We start from the raw sequence: 21,214 nt of genomic DNA, 5'->3' as shown, positions 1-21,214 counted from the left end.
AGGGGCTGAGAGGGAGGGCCAGGGCCCCTCAGGCTGCGGATGGGGAGGCGCTGGCCATTGGCGTGGGCTGTCACCTTCTCCACGTCACCGCAGGAAAGGCCATCTGAGGTGGGTGGCGGGAGGCTGAGAATCATTGCCTCGTGACTTTGTTCTCTCTGGAAAGCAAGCAGCTGGGTCGTCTGCCAGGAGTGAAAAGCCCTTGACAGAATTCTAGTTTGAGGAAAGTGTAAGGAGCTTGAAACAGCCGCTGTAGAAAAGCAGAATTTCCGTGGCATGGGGGAGGGGGCAGTTCACCAGATCCTCTGCCCAGCCCTGCATTCCTGCACCGCTGCCGCCCCGTCATCAGGCAGCACGGGACCGGCATCCCAACGGGCTCCCGCAGACGGGATGGACCCCAATGGGACAGAGCTGAGGATACGGAGAAGTTGATGAGCTCTAGGGGACCTGGAAGTGGGTTGAAAAGTGAGAAGGAACAGAAGGGAATGGAAGGACAGGGGGAAGAGAATCAAAGGGAAGGGGCTGGACGGCCCATCCCATTGCATTTCCCCTCACGAAGCCCCAGCTTGCTCCACGCCCTTTCCTGCTTACTGAGTAGAAAATGAACCTGAACTCACCCCTCCTTAAATGTCCCCTCATGGGACGACCATAATGAGGGCAGGTCAGGGGCACAGGCTTTAAGAAGCTTGAAGGGGCCTTGACAGTCTCAGAAAACACACACCGTCTTCTTTTCTCTTATCCGCAGGGTTGTGAGCAGCCCCTCCCGCCAGGGGAGGCAGGAGGCGGTGCGTGTCCATCCACAGAGAAGGGACTCCCACTCCCAGCCAGGCAGCTGCCCCCGAAGAATTGTTTTCAAGCCCTTAGTAACCGTTGTCAGGGGAAGGTGGGTAACACCGATAAAAATGCTCATTCGTTCCATGTTTCTGACTTTCTTTCAGGGGGGCTGAACTTTTCCAGGCCACGATTGTAAAGGCTGTAAAGGCAAGAATTGAGGAAGAGAAAAAGTCCATGGACCAGCTTAAGAGGCAGTAAGGATGCTTTCCTTTTATTTGGGGTTTGCCTGGTTCCATTCTGCCAGCTCTCAGCTCCCAGGGAGCCCCAAGCCCTGAGGAATCCGTTTGTGGTAACTTTCACAACTGCCCAGGTGTTTGCTCTGGGTGTTGACTGAAATGGAAATGGTCCAAAGGAGGAGAGCATCGGGGTGGGGGGAAGGGGGCCGCCATGGGCGGTCCTAGTTCAGATGCTTACTCGGGAGCCTTGGGCAGGTCTGCCGAATTCTCTGAATTCCAGTTTCCATTTTTAAATCAGGACTCACAGTTCTACCTGAGTATTGGTAAAGATTAAACAGTTAGTGAATGAGACCGGGTCATTCCCAGTAATACTCACTTGAAGTCCATCATGTCTGTGGGTTAAGTGAACAAATACAGAGTTCTCACTTTGGAAGGATCTTTAGAGATAATGTAATCCAGTCTGCTTGGGAAGAAATGGATGACCCATGTAATAGATGACTTAAAATCCACAACTAGGGCTTCCCTGGTGGCGCAGTGGTTGAGAGTCCGCCTGCCGATGCAGGGGACGCAGGTTCGTGCCCCAGTCCGGGAAGATCCCACATGCCGCGGAGCGGCTAGGCCCGTGAGCCATGGCCACTGAGCCTGCGCGTCCAGAGCCTGTGCTCCGCAACGGGAGAGGCCACACCAGTGAGAGGCCCGCATACCGGATTAAAAAAAAAAAAAATCCACAACTAACCAGAGGCAGTACTAGAAATACACCCCGAATTTCCCTGTATCCAGTTCAAGGCCTCCTTTCCCACCACACCATTCTGGAGAACTCAAGTAATGGACTGACTCCACCCAGGAGATCTGAGAATTCTTTCTTTCTTTCTTTTTTTAATTAGCCCACTGAAAATAATTATTCTCTTAGAGTGAAATTTCTAGCAGTAAGTGGAACCTCTGAGGATTGCTAGTGCCTCCCATGTTTGGGGCCAGGTTTAACAGCTGATGGCCATAGAATTCAAAGCCTAGCCACTTTCTCTAAGGAAACGGAGATACTCTGTCAGCCCACCAGGAAAATTCCCTGAGTTTGCTAGGACTACTTAATTCCATCCTGACCTCATTTTTCCAGCTTCTTTCCCCGTGCAAAAATATTTGCCAGTAAAAATGACACTATCCCATGGCATGGTTATTTTCACAATCAAAGATATGAGTTATGTAATGAAATAATAATGAAAATACAGTATGGTATAACTATTACTATTGTTGTTTCTAGCTATCTAAATCAGGTGTAGAGAAATAACAAATTTGACCCCACATGTAGAATGTGTTCTGAATTTCCCGTAAGTGAGACCTGTTACTATAATTCATGTCACTGGATTTTTCCATTTGTTTAAGAATGCATCCTCTCAAGTGAGAGGTCAGAATAAAAAAGAATGAAGGCAGTGATCATTGCAAAAGACAAATATTATTTAAGCTGCCCAAAACAGAAATGTCACTTAAATCGGTTTAAAAACTTGGGCAATACATTCAGAATTTTAAGAAACTAAATTAAGAAATGAAATCTTTCACGAGGGCAGATGTGGGAGAAAAAGCTCAGCATTGCGGTTTCTGAATAGACTTCCTGAATAAACAGACAAAAAGCTGCAATTCAGCATTTTTCCAGATCCAATAAGAGATTAGATTTGACATGGAGAAGAGTCGCAGGGTCTGATAGAATACTCGAGAACATTTGAGGAGCAACTTCCTGTTTACAAAACAGTTCTCACGCGCATACCTCTTTTCACCTGACCTTCACGACAACTATGTGAGGCAGACAGTATCTAAAAAGATAATGCAAAACCTGGGAGAATAAAGGATTTATATTTCATAATTTACTGTGTTCAGAATGGCTTTGGTACAAGGTATAAGTGGACTTAAAGTATTTAGCATAATTACTATTGATCATATGATTGAGCTAGCACCTGTGTAGCGCAAAATAACATGGGTATAAAAAAAAAAACCAAGGAGACGTGTCGCTAATAAGTAAGCATCCACAAGTCCCAAATGTTGACCACTTTGTCCATGATTTTAGCTGTTTGCATAAAAGTGTACAGGTAACTATGGGTGTGTTCTTGGCATTGCTGCTGCTGTTTTGTTGTACAGGATGGATCGCATCAAGGCCAGGCAACAGAAATACAAAAAGGGTAAGGAGAGGATGCTGAGCTTGACTCAGGAGTCAGGGGAAGGCCAGGACATCCAAAAACTCTCTGAAGAGGATGATGAAAGTATGTTGAAACATTTCCTTCTTAGCCCAGAGTACCTTGATGTTGAGTAAAAGCATGATATTGGGTAGGGCTGTGAAATAATGTTACTTTTCCTTATGCCAGTTTTATCAATGTATCTTTTTAACTCAGCAAGTTTTATGTTCCCATTGTGAGTGGGATGTGTTTGTTTGTTTCATAAAGTACATATTTAATGAGTCTGTGACTTTACAAGTATCCCCCCAGTTCAGCAAGACGACTTTAATATAACCTAGCTTCTGTTTCACGGACGTGTGATTCTGAAGAAAATAGGATGAGTTTGCTTCATTTGTTCCTTTAGGGAAGCTATTTAAGATACGCAGTCTACTGTTGCCTTTGATTTCTATAAATTTTATACAAAAATTAAATATGTAGGTCTCTGAATAATAGTAGTTAAGATATCATTCAATTATGGTCTGTTCCAATGAAACTTAAGATGAAATACATATTTATTATATCTAATTATAGATTTGTTATATCCAATTAAGTTTAAAAGCTCTTTTTAAAGATGTTTGCATGGTGGTTTTCTGTTTGAAAGGAATGGAGAAACAATGCATGGTATTCTGCCAGTGCATAATATCTATTTATCAACAGTAAATTTATATTTTTCCAACCATGCATTAAAATGATCACAAGAGAAATTTCTGGTTATTGGAATTATGCATTTTAACAAATTATTTGCCACTAAATTGTTCTATAATATTTGGGTGATGCTTCTTTTCTGTTAATTCCATGGAAAATTTACTGTGAGATGCATTTTTGACAGATAACCCCTTCATTATTATATTTCTTCATATGCCCTCAATTCCTAGAGAGAAAGTGAAAACGTGGCGTTATGTTAATAGAATGCTGAGTATTTACCTTGTGAAATCAGCTGCTGACCCGTGTAAACTTTTCAGATTCAGTAGAGTTCCTTTTCCTGACTTCTGATGTACTTTTGCAACTTGTCTAGATTTTGACAATTGAGTTGTTAAAGCGTGGTTTTCAAAGTTTGTTTTCTCACTTTCTAAGAATTAATATTTGGACATATTTTATTTTAGGAGAAGCAGACAAACAGAAAGCCAAGGGCAAAAAAAAGCAGTGGTGGCGGCCTTGGGTTGATCATGCTTCCAGTAGGTTTTCTTGATCCTCTTACAATTTCATCGATTCTAACCCTTATATCCTTGACCAGAATTCAGGCGTCCCCATGACCTGTGTGTCTCATGCATGGTTTGACGCTTGTGACTTGATAGGGGGTCAGAGGGTAGGAAATGTGATCTCTGTGGGTCTCTGAGCCCGACAGACGGAGTCGTCCAGAGCAATCAGCTGATTACCCTGTGGCTTACGTGCTCCCAAGTACCACTTACAGGCTCAGAAAGGGAAGAGGGATTGATTACTGTATTGTCCAGTTCTGAGGTCCAGAGTTCTGCTGAGATGTATTTGTTTCATGGCTGAAAGCCCTTCTTAAAAATGAGTTTCAGCTCTTCCTGGGACTCTGCTTTAAGGAGAACCGCTATATTCGGAGTGTCCGTGACCCTCTTTGTAAGGCACTTGACGTGAATGCCAACGAGCACCAACGCCCTCCCTCCCCGCCGCCCCATTCCCAGAGCTTTGATTCCATTTGCATGTAAAATTTCTGGGCAATTTATTAAACATAAAGATGAGGACCTTAAAACACATTTACTTTCTCACCCTGCCTCCTTCCCAGTTTCAAAACAGCTCTAAAACTACACTCTAAATTCAATGCCCAACATGTGGCTGGCCTCAGAGGCACCCGCAGCTCAGCCAGGACCAATTCAGAGCAAAGTCAGAAGATGGTTTTGGAAAAGCAGAGCTTCATAGCCACACAGAATTGGAGCATTACCCCGCTGATCACAAGAAAGAAAAAAAAAAAGGATGGAACTCAGTGGCTTTATCTGCTCCGCTTGGCAAAGGGCACAGCACTCACTGTTGGCGATGGTATTCTAATGGAACGATCCATTTCAATCTGGCCCTCCTTGAATTTGTTAGAATATTGAATAATGATTAATTATCTTGCAAATTACTCAAAATGTCTTCAGCCAGCCGTTTGCGTCTTATGTCTCGATTACTGTAGCTAATGTAATCACGAGTAATATCACCAAGGTCCGTAACATCAGCAGGGTGATATTCAGAATCACTAGAAAATCACAGATCAGAATCCTTTCCCTCACCTAATTCTTACTGTTATTTAGATCTGGTATTGGCCTTTCACCCAAGAAATAATTTCCTAAAATCAGCAAGCCCATTTGAGGAAGTGATATTCAAAATTTGCTCAGGATACCTGGATGTAATCAAATGTAATCCCAAATATTGAATTTTAGCATTATGGTATAAAAAAAAATCCATGAGTTCTAAAGAGTTTCATTTTATTTGCTGCTCAAGTCCAAAGACAAAGATTCAAGTTGAAATTCCGTGTGACTCTTATGGTCCACTGGCGTGTCAGTCATGCTAACAATCTCGTAGTGCAGATGCTGCGTGCCGATTTCTATCAAGTCACAAGTAAACTGTGCCGATCTTTCTGTTTTAAAGGGCCCTTTGCTAATTTAGAGAGACCTATCCATTTCAAAATGGTGTCATACTGATGTTTTGTCCTTTCGTCCGGGGTTACACTCCTACTGCAATCGTTGTGGTTCTTTCCTTTGCTCATGTAAACATTGCATTTTGGAAGGAATTGGATATGGTCTTTGATCATCACCTTATGAGTTGGTTATCCTTGAAAGAACTTCTTCTGAAGGTTATTGACTTTAGATTTTCTGATTCATTTCACCCTCATTATATCAAGTTCTTGAAGGCTGGTATTACACTACCTGTGCCTGTTACAAGACTTCCAGTGCAATAATGCTGGGATGTGTGCCACTCATAGTTTGGAATCAGAGTCTGACCGTGGCATTAAAATTTTTCTACAAAACATATTCCTTTCTACAAGCTGGTGAGGAAAGGAAAGGAATTGACATGAGGTTTATTTTGTAGACTGTGACGATTTCCAGAACTTGCCTGGAAGCACTTTATTGAAAGCCCCTTTTCTGATCTCTCTTGAGTCACTGGGCTTTTAAATATTCCTTAGAGGTGGCAAGTGTAAGAATAAGTGTCTTTGGAGTGCCCTTGTGTAAACCCATTGACGACGTAATAATGCTGTTACGTTGTTCATGTTATGGGTAAGCATCTGAAATGCTTAACATGGTCTGTAGGGGACACCCTCTCAGTTCCATATCTATGTGCACACAAACCATTGCATCATTGCTGTTCAATGATACCTTCCATCCTCGTGTAGTGGGTCTCCGTGTCAATTCTGTACAGCCTAAGTCAGTGCCAAGCGTCACTTTATTGTCAAATATCTGAAATAAAGGGCCAAGTTCCTTTGGGATACAGGTGGTGGGATTTTAAAAGTCATTTTCACACTCAGCCGTCAGCATCAGCATTCATGGTACATATATGGACCCAGGCTGGGGCAGGATAGCTATCAGAACCCAGAAACGTATATATAAGAGCTTCTCTACTTGTTATTAGCAGATAGAACTTCAGAAAATAGTCTCTATTTCCTAGTTTTATTTCAATAACAATTTATAAAGGAATTGGAGACTTTTAAAATACTTCCTTCTTTTTTTGATGTGTTAATTGTACTTGTCACGTACAAATTGGCAACATTTTTCAAATAATAAAAATCAGTGTTATGACTGTGATGAAAAATGTTTGGACTCAGTATCCACATGAAAAAAAGTTATTGAAGGTATGATTGAATACAATTGAAGCTATTGTTGATTTTAGAGGCTATAATGAGGGTAAAATGTTCAATATTGGAAATCTTGGTTTTTACCAAATGACCACGTGACGTCCAGTCCATGTGACTTTCCCTCAAACCTCTGAGCTTACCTGAAGCATTACTTTCATGGTCACCCTCACTGTCCAACAGAATGCTGTGACTTTGGTTTGTTCTTGCTTATTCTTACCTTATTTTGAATTGCGTTTATTTCCTCAGGCTTAGGCCCAGTCCTCTGGGCCTGGTTCTTTCTTCAAAATAAAAATAACAAATTACAGTGCTTCTGTTCAAGGATATAAGGCCCAATTCATGCACACTGCATCTTCACGATGGAGCCTTCAGATTTGTCTGAAATCTGGGCAAAATTATTCACTGTTGTGTTTAGTGATATTCAAGCAACTAATTTTCAACAAGCCAAGGTTCCCCATGACCTTACAGCGGAGAAGTCCAAAAGATAAATAAAGACATCACGTGATGTCATCCAAAAGACACCTCAGCATTTGAAAACACAAATATAACTTGAAAATATGAATATGGTTTCCTGCAATGATGGTACAGTTCTTGTAGCATCAGAAATGCACATGCTGGGTCTCTTTTCTCTGATAAAGTAATGATCAAATTGATAAAGATTCCATTCTCAAACTTCTTTAACTCTCTGAACATTTCAGCTCTCTCTGCTCCCGTGCTTAAGACAGCAGTATGTCCCGGTAGGGACAATGTCAGGCAAGGCAAGGACGATCCATACTGTTTGTGCTTTGGGTCTTATGGTCGGCACAGTTCTCCTCAAATTTCAGTAAGTGACTGAGGGCTCCTGGTTGACCAGAAGCCTCACAGCGCTAAACTGTGTGGACTGTGTCTGCTGGACCTCCATCTTTCCCATTCTAGGCGTAGAAACAGCCAGAGTGTGGTGGTGGTGCTCTTTTTTTGATGTTACCTGCCCGTTTGCTCCTCATGACAATGTGTGATTTTTTTTAAAAAACTCTTTCAAATGTCTTGCCATCTGTGTTACGGCCCCATGTCTGCACAGTATAAAGTGAAGGAGAAGGCTGGTGACACTGATTCTTGCTCCTGAATCGTCCTGATTAGCTTTGCTACAGCAGTTTGGACCCATTCAGACAACAGCAAAGCCTCTGCTTCACTTTGGCCTTGCCTAAAGGCCCCAGAGTGCTGAATTGGGACACGATGATAGTTTTCAGTCTTTGGCCATCTTGGTAACCAAGGCGGTTGCCGCAGAGCTGATCTGGTGCATCTGTGTAAAATTTGCTATGAAAAAGGAAGAAAACGCCAGATGAATGCAGCTGTGGCCAGGTCTCCTCGGAGGCCTGGACGAGGCCTGGTGCTCTGCAGACCACATAGCACCCCCTCATCTCCTGTTTCCTCCACCCCACCAACGTCTCTTGCTGTGGTCCTTTGAAGGACAATTTGTGTGTCTTTGGGGCCATTTCATTCATACGCCCCCAGTTATCTCATATCTCTTCCAAGAAATAAGTAAATATTTTGTTTTGCTTAGTGGTCAGGAGTGGAGATTACTATTTGTTTGAAACGGACAGTGAAGAGGAGGAAGAGGAAGAATTAAAAAAGGAGGATGAAGAGCCTCCACGAAGGTCAGCTTTCCAGGTAATTACGGGGATGAGGGAATCACGGTCTTTGCTAGTTGAAGAGTTTTTCTTTTTGACAGACCTTGATTGCAGGCCTAGATTTCTTCTGCCGTGTTCATATGATGTAGCTCCCAGAAGCGTCCGATTTACATGTGAAACAGTGTGTCCCATCCTGCCGCTTGCCGTCAGCGTTGCCATCATTACCGCAAGAGTTCCTGCGAGAGCACTGGTCCAGCCAGGGCTTCGTTCATTTGCATAAAAAATTCTGATGCTCTATCAAAACTAAGGCTTCCTTGGGTGAACTTTCCTTTGCTGGCATTGCTTTGTGGTGTTTGAGTGGACTTCTAGTTCCATAGGTGAAATAGTTGACCATGAAAATAAAAGCCCTGCTTTGTTGTGAACATAAACGGTCATTTCAGTGTTACTTCAAATTTTGAAAATCAGTTCCGTTTGTATTGCTGAAGATTTTAGAATGTATTAAAATCATGAAAACCTCCAGCCCAGTTTGGACGTTCTCAGCTTAACGGCCTTTCTTTTTCAGAGCCTGCGGTATCATTCTTGGCGATAGGACTCACCAGCCTAGTATCGTGTATCCAGTGAATGTCTAGTGCTTGTTAAAGTCAGTAGAGTTACCTATGGGATGAAAACTTGGTATAGATTTCTGTTACAAAGGAGCGTATACAGGACTCTTCTTTCCCATTTGTTAGACTACAGGGCACACAGAAGGACGTCCATCCAGGCTCATGATGTGTCCATGAGAAGGCCATTGTCAGCTTGCTGGCCAGGTCTTCCCAAGCTGGCAGGTTATCTCCACCCCTGTCTTCCCAGTGAAATTGAAGAACTAAATTATTCACCGGGACACCTTGCTTTGAGGCTTTGTCACCGGCCCCGTTGCCTCCCGTGTGTGTTTCTTGATGACAGTGTCTGTGTGCATGTCTGTAGCTGGCTTATCGAATACTAATAACTTGACTTGTTTATTTTTATTCCAACGAGTTTTCTTCTAACCATCACTCATCATGCAGCAGAGGAGAGAACATGACCATCTTCACCATTTTTACAGATGACATGAACGATAGGCTATTTTCTTTATTCCTAACCTACAAGCAGGGTATATTTGATTCCACATTCAGTGATGAGCACGTTTTAACTTAGTCGACGTAATTATAGAGACAAACTCATACCAATGTCATATATTAAATGATCAGTTTTTGGTTTTTTTCTACTAATTACTCTTGCTTTGTCCTTCTTTGTAGAGAGCTATTGGGAAGTTTGCGTCAGCCATTTTAGCCTTGCCAAAGTCTGTCATTAAACTTCCCAAAACTATTCTTCAGTATTTAATCAGAGCTGCAAAGGTATTTGATGTTTTACTGATGTGTGGTGTGTGGCCCTCCGCTCTGTAGACCTTTAGACGAGCAGATCCCGTTGCTCCACATCTGTGTTTTCCCTGTTCTATACATCGTATGATGAAGGAATTAGAAGAATTTAAACTATTAGGCAAACTTTTCCAAAAACTGTTCTGAGAAGACAAATTTCTTATTATGTGTTTTTCGGTGGACATCAGAGCCGATTAAAAAAATAGAAAGAGAAAATGCAGATACAGATCTAATTTCTCCCCTTCTCGTAGTTTCGCCTAAGTCACATCTCGTGTTAAAAGGTCACATCTGGTTGCATGCATCAGATATGATGTGTCAAAGTATGATCATTTTTCTCAGAAAGCTGGTAAAATTAGGAATCAGTAATAAAAGACTCATTTTGCTCCATCTCCTTTCTGGCTCCCTTTTAAGCCTCCATCTTCCTAAACTGGACTCTTCTGGCATCTCCTGCCCTGCGTTCAGCATCTCTCTTCACTGGGCTGAGCTGCCGTGGATGGTCTACGCAGCCGCCACACTCCGTGTCGTCAGGGATGCTGCTGTTACAGTTCTTTGTTAACTCACCCACTGCACAACAGAAAGTATCCGGCTACCTATGCTGTGGTCACTAAGTTACTGGAAATCATAAACAATGAATCGCTATTCTTGTACTTTATAGAAAGCCATTTCTCCTGCCTTAATCTGGAGTAAGCACTTGAACTAATAAAATGTTCCTCCCGGGTTTAGATAGCGAGGGAGACCTTTGCTTCTCGCCTTTCACCTGGGGGTCTCATTTAAGTGCAGGTTATTTAGATTCAGCAGGTCCAGTGGGACCTGAAATTCTGTTTTTCTCAAGCTCCCAGGTGAAGTGTAAATGCTGGTTTGCCTTGAGTAGCAGGGTCTCGACCTCTGGGCTCCTTCCCTTTTTAAAATGCCAGGATTCTGACTTTTAGTTTAATATTCCCTGTTGCCACTTCCCTGGGTTTCTTTTCCTCTCCCCTTTTATGACGGCACTATGAGTCTCTCCATTCATATTTAAGAATTTATATGGAAGACTGCAATGTGATTATCCCCCATCTTACTGTAAAAAAAAAAAAAATTTTGTTACTGGCAACAAAAAGAAAGGTCTGGATCACAACTGAATTAAAGAACATTTTAGAAAACAACCAATTTCAGTTAAAGATCTACACTTCCATAAAGTTCTCTCCTGTTTCAAAAATTAAACGTATTTTGCATAAGAAGTTTTCAGTCAAAGGAATCCCATTTCCCTAACATTTACAGTGAAATCACTTAGGGTAGAGTCTGAGATGAAGTTGGGCCAGTGGCAGTAGCAGTTGGAGAAGCCGGACGTCATTTATGCACATTTCATGTGTTTTTCTCCTTAGGATTAGTGTGCGTGTGTCTGTTCTCCAGAGACACCATGACAGTGGGTGATAGTTACCTCTGTGACTTCAGAACTGAGATGTTTCAGAACGAAACTTAGTGTCTCAACTCTGTAAGAATTGGGATGTTTCCTCTTCCTCCTTCATTATCAACTTTTTCCTGAAACAGTTGGCCTGATCCTCTGTCCGATGTTCCTGGAACTGTAAAATATTTGTATTTCCAAACATCGACATAGAGATCATTTACCTACAAATGAGGACTTGTCATAATAGTCTCTCCGTCCCTCCTTTCCCCTTATTTGCATGATCCAAACTCTCATCTCAATGAGAAAACACCAACAGGGTCAATCATTTAAGGACCACACGTAGCACCAGGAATGCCTTTCCAATAAGGCAACATCTGAGTGGCCCGAGCCCTTTCTACGAGATTCCTTCAGTTCTGTCCTGAACCCACCCTGCTCTCTCCTTCCCACCCTCCCTCCCAGAGGCTTCGTTTTTCTTCAGAGCAAAAGACTTGTGCACCTAATACATTCACAAATCCTGAATCACTTTCTTATTTTCTACTTTGGCCTTCTTGCTTTATCTAAAACCAGTATCATAATAACACTTTTTTTAAGGAAATGTCACCATATGTATCTGTTAAGCCTGAAAATTTCTCGAGTTTAGCATTTCAGAGTTTTTTTTTAAATCAATATTTTGCCGAAGCAAGTTTGCCTATCAAAATCCTAAACCTCAGAGCTACTCTTAATAGAATTCCCAATTAACACGCTCAATAAACATCGACCGTAAATTCCTTTTTTTGGTGCTTCTCCTTCAAATTCCAGTTCTTCTCACTTTCCAAAATATGTTTTTGGCATAAAATAGGAGAATTTTTGGCCTCCTGTGTTTCTTATTCAGACACGGTACAGATCTTACATGTGTGTGAATTGCCCGTAAGATTCAGATTTCTACCTGTGAAGAAAAAGGAAATGTTCTGTCTTAGTAACCCATGACCTTTCCATTTCCACGTATGGAAAAGTTGAATCCCTCTTTATTTTTACAACGCCAGTGGTTTGCTTACACTCTGTTTTTCAAAGATTTCAGAAATCTGAAAATAATATAGCATAAAATGAAAGTGTCTGGGTTTTCAAGCGCCCCCAGGAAACACTCCTTTAACTTTATCTTCCTAATAGAAAACCCAGCTTCCCTGAGACCAGGTGTGTGTGGGTGCACGCAGAGCATGCTGCTCGGCTTCGAGGCTGTGGATGGCTGACTTTGCGTATCAGGGTCTTCTTTCTGTTCCTTCTGCATGACTTGGGATACGGTTGGTGGGCGGGCTGTTCACAATTGCTCTGTTACGGTGATTGGTTGTACTGTATTAACGCAACTGTTTTTAGCTATTGAACGAAAATGACAAAAGGCAACCAGAGGCACCCCAGTTTTCCTTCTGTACCATTCTGGAATAACCCCTTAACCTTCATATCACATTATTTTTCCTCTCCAAATACGAATCAATCTACAAAGCCCTTTCTCAAGTTGCTGGTAATAGCTGTTATTCACAAGAGAGAGCATTGGGAATTCCCTGGTGGTCCAGTGGTTATGGCTCCGTGCTTCCACTGCAGGGGACACAGGTTCGATCCCTGGTTGGGGAACTAAGATCCTGCAAGCCGAGGGGCACGGCCAAAAAAAAAAAAAAAAAAACAGAAAAAAAGAAGAGAGAGTATCAAACATGCAAAAGTATTTTCCCAAAGTAAATGAACAAAAGATGTTTTGGGTTTAACTCAAAGTTTATTTGTGCCGGGAGAAAACGAATGACACTTAGCCAGGCTTCCAGCTTGTTCCTAGCGTGTATAATGCAATAGGATCAGGAACTAAGTATCACAAATGGTGGTGGGATGTGGGGATGTGGGAGAAATGGTGGTTTGTAGACCCAAAGTATTTCATGATTGTCTGATACCGAACAAAATACATGCCTACAACATCTGTTTTCACATTTTATTTCATGATAATGGAAATAGCACAGGTCAGCTCAGTGTATTGAGGGATATGTGAAAGAGAAGTTTACTTTGTGTTCAGAGAAAGAAAAGATTCTGAAGGTCAGGAAGCTTGGTATTGGTCCCTTTTCTTTTAATTCAGCTTATTAAAAATCCAGAAAATAATGGCGTTTTCTCCCTTCAGTTTGTTTATCAAGCCTGGATTACTGACCCTAAAACAGCACTCCGACAGAGGCGCAAAGAGAAAAAAAGATCTGCAAGAGAAGAACAGAAAAGAAGGAGAAAAGGATCTGGGGACAGTAAGTGATGAATGCGGCAGCACCCCTGCTTCTGTGACCTTGAACACAAATGAGGAACCGCAAAAGACAAGCTTGGGAGGAATGAAATTCTTGACTTCTAAAGAGTGCAAAGAGTTTTACTTACCCTTAATTACTCAGGTCTTGGAATAAAGTAAAGCATGAATTTAAGTTAAGGTGCATTTTATAAAGTGAGAAGAGAGAGAGAAGCAAAATAAACCTAAAGAAAGTAGAAGGAAAATAATAATTTTTAGGTGGATATTAAGTTATAGAAAAGAAATATAAGACACAACCTGATTATTAAGTGAAAAGCTGTTCTTGGAAAAAACTAATGATAAAGATGAACCTATGGAAATTTGATCAAGAAAAAAAGGGAAAGCAGAATTAAAGTGTCATCAGGAACCAAAATGGAACATAGCCACCAGTGCCATATTCAACATTATACTGATTCATTTGAAAACATATGATAGGAACACATCTCTAAGGGGGAAAAGAATTCCAAACGACAGTAAGACACACCAAAAGCAAAGTTAAAGAGCAAGTGGGGCAATCAGGAAAAATATTTTCATTATATATCAGACTAAAGACTAGTGTTCCAGATATATTAAGAACTTCTAAAAATCAGTAAAAGAAAAATTCAACCCAATGAATGAACGGATGTGAAAAACAATTCGAGATCAGAAAATAGAAATGGCCAAAAGGAGCTCAATTTCAGTAGTAGTATAAGAAACACAAACTAAATATTTTGACATACTGTTTTTTTAACCTATTGGATTGGCAAGAACCTAAACATTTGATAGTATCACTGTTTGGAGCTAGTGGGAGCATACATATTTGTGGTGTTCTAAAGCAGCATATCCACTTTGAAGAGCAGGTGTCAGCATCCATGAAAATTTTAAATGTGTGTCTCCTACCAGAGATCTGTCCCACCTCCAGGCGTACGGCTTAACTTGAATCAATATTTGCACATGAGCACAAGCACACGTGTCTAAGAATATTCATCAAACATTATTTATAACTAACAAAAATTTGGAAACATCCTGAATGCCCACATAAAGAAGAAGAATCAAGTAAATTATGTTACCAATGTATTATGGCATACGACTTAGTAATTTAAAAAATGATATGGGCTACTTTGAACTGACTTGGAGAACAATTCCTGACATATTGTTAAAGGAAAAGCATCATGTTGCAAACTGGCATGCACATTATGAAACCATTTATGAAACAAAGGAAACCAGAGTGCCTCCAGACAATGTTTTGCATTTTTAATGGGTACATATAGTCGTGTATAAATGCCAGAGGAAGATCAGGAAGAATACTTAGCAAGTTAATTACAGTGGTGACCTCTGGCAGAGGGTGGGTAGAGACTGAGATTAAGGGGTAGGATTCAAGGAACCTTTAGCCTTGTTATATTTTAGTTCTTTACAAAGAAAATGTATATATAGATTCTTTGTGAAATTTAAAATGTATTCAAAAAAGAAAAGAAAAGGAAAACATAATTTCTAATGGAACTCTAATTGCAAAGCCGTTCTCCTTTTTGACCACTCTGGTCGCTACTACCTCCCGGTAGCTTTTATTTTAGTTTAGTTTATTGGTTTAAAAAAGGCAAAATTAAGACACAGGCAATGTAGCAAGTCAAGCAATAAAGAAGTGGATGCACAGTCTGGCCTTCAAAGCTACCCTGAGGCACCAAAGCCTTGCATTGGTTGTGCTCTCTTCCGCCCCTTTCCTGTGACGTACAGGCAGTGTTTCCTTTGTTTCAAAAATGAGTCCATGCCGTCCAAATTCTCCTGTACGTTCATCAGCAATGTATCATGAACACTTCTCCAATTAAGTATTTATAAAACTATATCATCCTTTTTTTATAGGTGCAAACTATTCTATAATATGGATATGCATAATTTATCCAACTCTTCCATCACTAATGGACATAAGGTTTGCTTCCAGATTTTGCCACAATTAAGAATGCTCTCATAGATATCCTTGCACAGAAGTTCACATGTAGTCATGTGCGTGTGTATTTAAATGCATGGCAAAAAGTCAGGAAGAACACACACTTTCCACAAAATAGATGATGGAAAGTGGGATTTCTGGGTTAAAGTGGGTGCTTTTTTACTTTAATAAATATCTTCCCAAAAGGTTTTAGAAATTTACACTCCTATGTATAAGGTGCAGGAGTGTCTATTCCCCTGTAGCCTTATCCCATAGGCTATTATTACTCTTTTTATTGTGTGTCTTTCTCAAGGATGACAAACAGCTTTTATTTTCATTTGAATTTTCCTAACTAATGAGATTGAACATTTCCTATTTCATATTTTCTTAGTATTTTTTACTTTCAAATCTGAGATTTAAAATTTTTATCATGTTCCATACTGTCATTCTATTGGGTTGTTTGTCTTTATTAATTTAGGAAATATTTATATGTTAGGGATATTATCCTTTTTTAAGTGTTACAAGTATCTTTTTTCCAATCCAATGCTTATCTTTTGATTTAGTTTATGGTATATGTTTTCTAAGCAATGTTTAATTTTTTTTGTGATGTCAAATAGGTCCGAATTTCTTTTTGCAATTTCTATGTTTTCATCTTGTTTAAGGAAGTCTTCCCCCCCCCCCCAGTTTTATGCAAATGTTTTCTTATATTTCCTCTTAATTTTATTTACCTTTTAAATTTGTTATTATTCTGTGAAGTAGAGGTCTGTTATGCTAAACCTGTTCGGTAATGTCTTCCTTTTTCCATTGAAGTTAAATGCTCCTTTTCTCAATATTAAGCTCCCATTTGTGGTATGGTTCTCAGGTATGTTTCTGGACTCTGTATTCCGATCCACTATCCTACTGTCTAGATCTGAGCCACTGTCCTGTATTTTTGAGTCCAGTAGCTAGAGTTAGTTTTAATATTTAGTGTTGCAAACTTCCCTCACTATGCTCCTTTTTTCAAAATTGTATTTGCTATTCTCAGACATTTGTTCTTCCAAAATTATTGGGCCAGTTCTAAAAAATCTTTAGTCATCTTGTTAATATCTCATTAGTCTGTATCATGAAGATTATTTCATGCATAGATGCACCATCGTTTACCTACAAATCTAGGACAGCAATAATTCAAAGATATTGGGACAGAAATAAATGTTTATTTCTTTAATAAATATTTATTCAGCACCTTCTTGATACAAGGGATCATCCCTTCTTCGTCGGCAGATGAAACAAGTAGCATCTGTCCTTCCAGAGTGCCAGCTGCCTTTGTGCTTTCTGTGCAATAACTCACTCGCCCCTCACTCCCTGCCCTACACTTGGGGATGTGAGGTCCCAAAGAGTGAAGGAACCTGCCCTGGTTACAGCCAGCCAGTGAGTGGTGGGTCTGGAATTCATAGCAGGTGTCCTGGCTCCAGACCCCTCCACCTTAACCAGTAGGGAACACAAATATAGGGGGAAAAATCCCTGTTGACATAGAAACTGCAAGGTTTCATTTAAAAAAATAAGCATACATAGAATAGTGTGGGACCAGAGGACAAAAGGTGACTTATGACCCAGTGTGCAAAGGAATACAGTTCTTCATGCAAAAGATAGTCTTTGAGCAGAGCCTGGCAGAAGAAAGCAAGTTCGTGTGTGAAAACTAAAGAGCAGGTCAGCTCAGCTAGTAAAGACGGGATGTGAAACAGAGCAGCAGAAAAGCAGCAGAAAAATTTGGGAAGATTAACTGGAGTCAGGTTGTGAATCGTGTTTGATAGAGTTACCAGATAAAATACATGAACCCCGGTTCTAGCTGAATTTTTTAGAAAAACGACAAATAATCTTTAAGCTTCAGTATAATTTGGACATATTGCATGGGATTTACTTACACTAAAAAATGATGTGTGGGGGCTTCCCTGGTGGCGCAGTGGTTGAGAGTCCACCTGCCGATGCAGGGGACACGGGTCCGGGAGGATCCCACATGCCGCGGAGCGGCTGGGCCCGTGAGCCATGGCCGCTAAGCCTGCGCGTCCGGAGCCTGTGCTCCGCAACGGGAGAGGCCACAACAGTGAGAGGCCCACGTACCGCCAAAAAAAAGGAAAAAAACGATGAGTTATTTATCTTAAATTCAAATTTAACCGGGTGTCCTATATTCTCATTTGCTATATCTGACAACCTCAGCCTTAAAAGAAGAGGCTAAGAAATGAAATGAAACTCTGTGATGTCATTTTAAGGGTGACCCCCTAAAATTTATAACATTACCCCAAGGTGTTCAAAATTACAACTTCACAGTGTGTAACAGGAGCCAGCACACTTTTTCTGTAAAGGGCCGGATGGTAAATATTGTAAGCTTTGCAGGCTGTAAACTCCTGCTGCAACTCAACCCTGCCATCTTGGGATGAGAGCAGCCTTGGACGGTATGTCCACAAATGGGTGTAGCTGTGTTCCAGTAAAATTTGAATTTCATGTAATTTTCATATGCACAAAATATTATTGTTCTTCAGACTTCTTTCAACGATTAAAAATAGTTGAACTCACAGGCCATTTAACAACAGGAAGCAGGAAAGATTTGGCCAGAGGACTGTAGTTTACCCACCCCCAGTTCCATGATTCTCATTCTGGAGTGGAGTGAAGAGAATCTGAAAGCTCAGAATTCTTATGACTTTTCCCCAGGAGCTCTTCAAATCGGCAGAATGTCCTAGATTTCATTATAAAATTCCTTTGAATCCAGAAGAGTAGTGTTGGCATTAATTTACCCTAAAAGGATGTAACCCGTGTTTCTCGAACAATCTTGTCAGGTCCTGTGGAGTGGGAAGACCGGGAGGAGGAACCGATCAAGAAGAAGTCTGATGGACCAGGTAACAAAATAAAGGCTCCCATCGGCGGGGGGTGAGATTGGAATTTGTTTCTTGCCCAGATAGTACGTAATGGAAGGCTGCCTGAAAACAATGAATTAAATCCTGTTGCTGGACTGTGACTTAATAATCAGTGTCCCTTGAAATCTCATCTCTAGTCAAATTGCAAAGGGACTCCAGAAAGTAGACCTGACCTTTACACTGTGGAATGAAACGTTGGATCAGAGTCGGCTTGTAAATTCCTTTATCCAAGTACCTATGAAACGGAGTTTGGAGAGCAACTTGTAAATGTCCCAGGGAAGCCATCAGAGTAGAGGCACAAAAAATATTGGCAATTAATTTAAAGTACATGGAAAAGGAGTGAAGTGAGAAGTAAGTAACTGCGGAACTGAGCGGGCCTCCAGGCTTGGGCCAACCTTCTCGTCTTAGGGAAGAAAACCAAACCCCACTGCGTTTCCTCAGGACTCCACACAGTGGGGGACAGAACCGGTGTGTTCTGACTCCTAGCCCGGTCACGGTGCCGTTTGGGCTTCACGGAGTCCACGATCGGGAGGAAGATTTCTCCATCAGTTAAAAAAAAGAGGAGAAACAGAAGCCTCCAAATGCAATGAACCCAGATGCCTGTTGGCTCCACAGACGCTGCTTCGTCTCTCATGGGGCCGGCGTTCCTGTAAGCATCACTTAGCAGCAGGCAAGGTTTTCAGGCTCTTTTGCTCTGGACACAAATACATCCAAGGATGCCATCTGCTGACACAAAATGAGACTTCCTGAATGCTCTCCAAGCCCTCGGAGGCACAATCCTTGAACCTGGCCTCCACGTCCAGGTAACCGGCTCATGTGTCTGTGGGACCACATACCCCTTTATTGCTGCAAAGCTCTATCACGCTTTGCACGGCGCAGCTCCTTTGCCAGGCACTTTTCCATGAGCTTTACACGCATCGACTTGTTCAACCCCCTCAAAACCCTCTTCCCCATTTAACCAAGAAGAAACTGAGGCGGAGAAAAATTAGCCAACTTCTCCAAATCTACACAACCACTTGGGTAGAGTTGAGATTTGGATCCAAGGACTCAGAATCCAGAGTCTGTGCTCTTAACAACTATGCCCTCCGGCCTCTATGGTTAAAAAATGAACAAGAATAAGAATCCCAATTTCCCATGTGAGTCTATGATCACCCCCGTGGGAAAGTGCACGTTATGTTACACAGGGCTCCAACATAGGAGCACCATAAGCAAAACCGCAAAATAATTAGGCTTATCTTCACAGCTTCTAACAAAATAATTGTGAATATATGAAAAAAAATAGGTCATCAAAATATTAAGATGCTGCTAACGTTTATCAAGTTTAGTCCTGCAGCCTCCAGGGGTCGAACTTGCCTTTGATGTCTACACGAAGAGGCTGTGGGCAGTCAGGATCTGCCAGGTGGGGCTCTCTCGGCTGGTTCCTCTGGGCCTGCTTGACCCGGAGGTTCAAGGCCCCTTCTCACTACATGGTTCCCCCAGCTCCTTTTCCAGAGTCCCAGCTGGCAGCTCCAAGGTTCCCGTGACCTCGGTAGGTAGCACCGTCTACCGCTTCCTTGTGTCTCCCTGACCCACCTGGACCATGTGCGGAGCCCACACTCTAGCTAAGCTTCCCTTGGATGGATTCCCTTTGAAAAGAGCAAAATTTCACCTGAGAGAAGTTCTGCCTTTCTCCTAGGCCACCCAAATGCACAAATAATTTTTTTCCATGACAAAGTCAAACTCTGGTTCATGTTTCAGTCTCTAAAGTAGAGAGAGGACAGTGACCAGGGATGGGCCATACACCTGGGCTAGAGGTTGCAAGACTCTACCACTTCTGGGCTAAATCCCACCTGCCACCTGTTCTTCTGTGGCTTGTTAGGTAAGAATGACTTTTATCATGTTTCATGGCTGGAAAAAAAATCAAAAGAAGAAAGAGTATTTAATGGCATATGAAAACTATGGGATTCAAGTGTCAGTGTCCGTCATTAAAGTTTGGTAACCCAGGCTTGCCCATTGATAAACGATCCACCCACTGTCTACAGCTGCTTTCACATCACCCCAGCCGAGATGACCAGAGACGGCAAGGCTGCAAAGCTGGAAATGTGTACTGTACGGCCCCATCCAGAAAATGACCCCCCCGCACAGGAAAGCTTATGTCAGTGAATTTTGTCTTTTTCTACCTGCTGTATTAGTGACCTTAAACTACAACCATTCCAAACTATCATCATTAATCATAAATTCATTACGATCTTACGATGACACTTGAATCTGATTTCCTTTTTCTGGTGAGAGGAAGAGTGAAGGATACAGGTTGTTTTTCTTATTGAGAGTGTTGGTGGTGGTGCTTTGGTTTGTTTTTTTTTTAAACAATAAGGCAATTCTTAATTCATTGTCCTATTCACTAAGTATTCCCTTTATTGCAGTCAGTGTTTGAGATAGCTAATAAAACTAATTTTTTAAAAAGCCAAAGTAAAAATATGTACACATGGATGGTGATTTGATGATGTGTCTTGAAGCGTTCCTTGTATACCAGTTGAAAAAGCACTGATTTACGGGAAGCAATGAGTAAGACAGACAGTTAATATGGGATCTTCCCTCTTTTATTTTGATTCTGACCTAAAATAAGTTATGTCACAGCCGTGACCCAGAGCTCACATTGAATTCCGGGGGTGCCGGAGAGGCACAACATCAGGGACACAGTGGGACCCCAAGTGGAGCTTGTCACACGCGGCCTCCCAGGCGGGTCCCCAGTCACAGCTGAGATGAGAAAGGCAGCCCAGGGTCATCGG

At 41.6% G+C, this 21,214-nt stretch overlaps 1 protein-coding gene across 4 annotated transcripts in view; it reads left to right on the top strand.

The window, feature by feature from the left end:
• PIEZO2 (piezo type mechanosensitive ion channel component 2) overlaps window positions 1-21,214 on the top strand; it is a gene marked incomplete at its 5' end in the record, with an annotated part of 335,237 nt that overhangs the window by 276,695 nt on the left and 37,328 nt on the right. For 3 of the 4 annotated variants that reach the window (XM_082853234.1, XM_082853232.1, XM_082853233.1), the window contains 6 exons: window positions 936-1,025; window positions 3,132-3,253; window positions 4,309-4,380; window positions 8,536-8,642; window positions 13,512-13,626; window positions 18,369-18,428. In XM_082853234.1, coding sequence (XP_082709360.1) covers window positions 936-1,025; window positions 3,132-3,253; window positions 4,309-4,380; window positions 8,536-8,642; window positions 13,512-13,626; window positions 18,369-18,428 — 566 coding nt within the window. Of the gene's footprint in view, window positions 1-935; window positions 1,026-3,131; window positions 3,254-4,308; window positions 4,381-8,535; window positions 8,643-9,876; window positions 9,976-13,511; window positions 13,627-18,368; window positions 18,429-21,214 lie in introns of all 4 variants that reach the window. The other variant, XM_082853231.1, reaches the window with a different exon arrangement.

The sequence above is a fragment of the Leucopleurus acutus genome (assembly GCF_964270905.1).
Source record: "Leucopleurus acutus genome assembly, chromosome: 13".
Taxonomy (NCBI): domain Eukaryota; kingdom Metazoa; phylum Chordata; class Mammalia; order Artiodactyla; family Delphinidae; genus Leucopleurus; species Leucopleurus acutus.
This window is presented reverse-complemented; position numbering and strand designations above follow the sequence as displayed.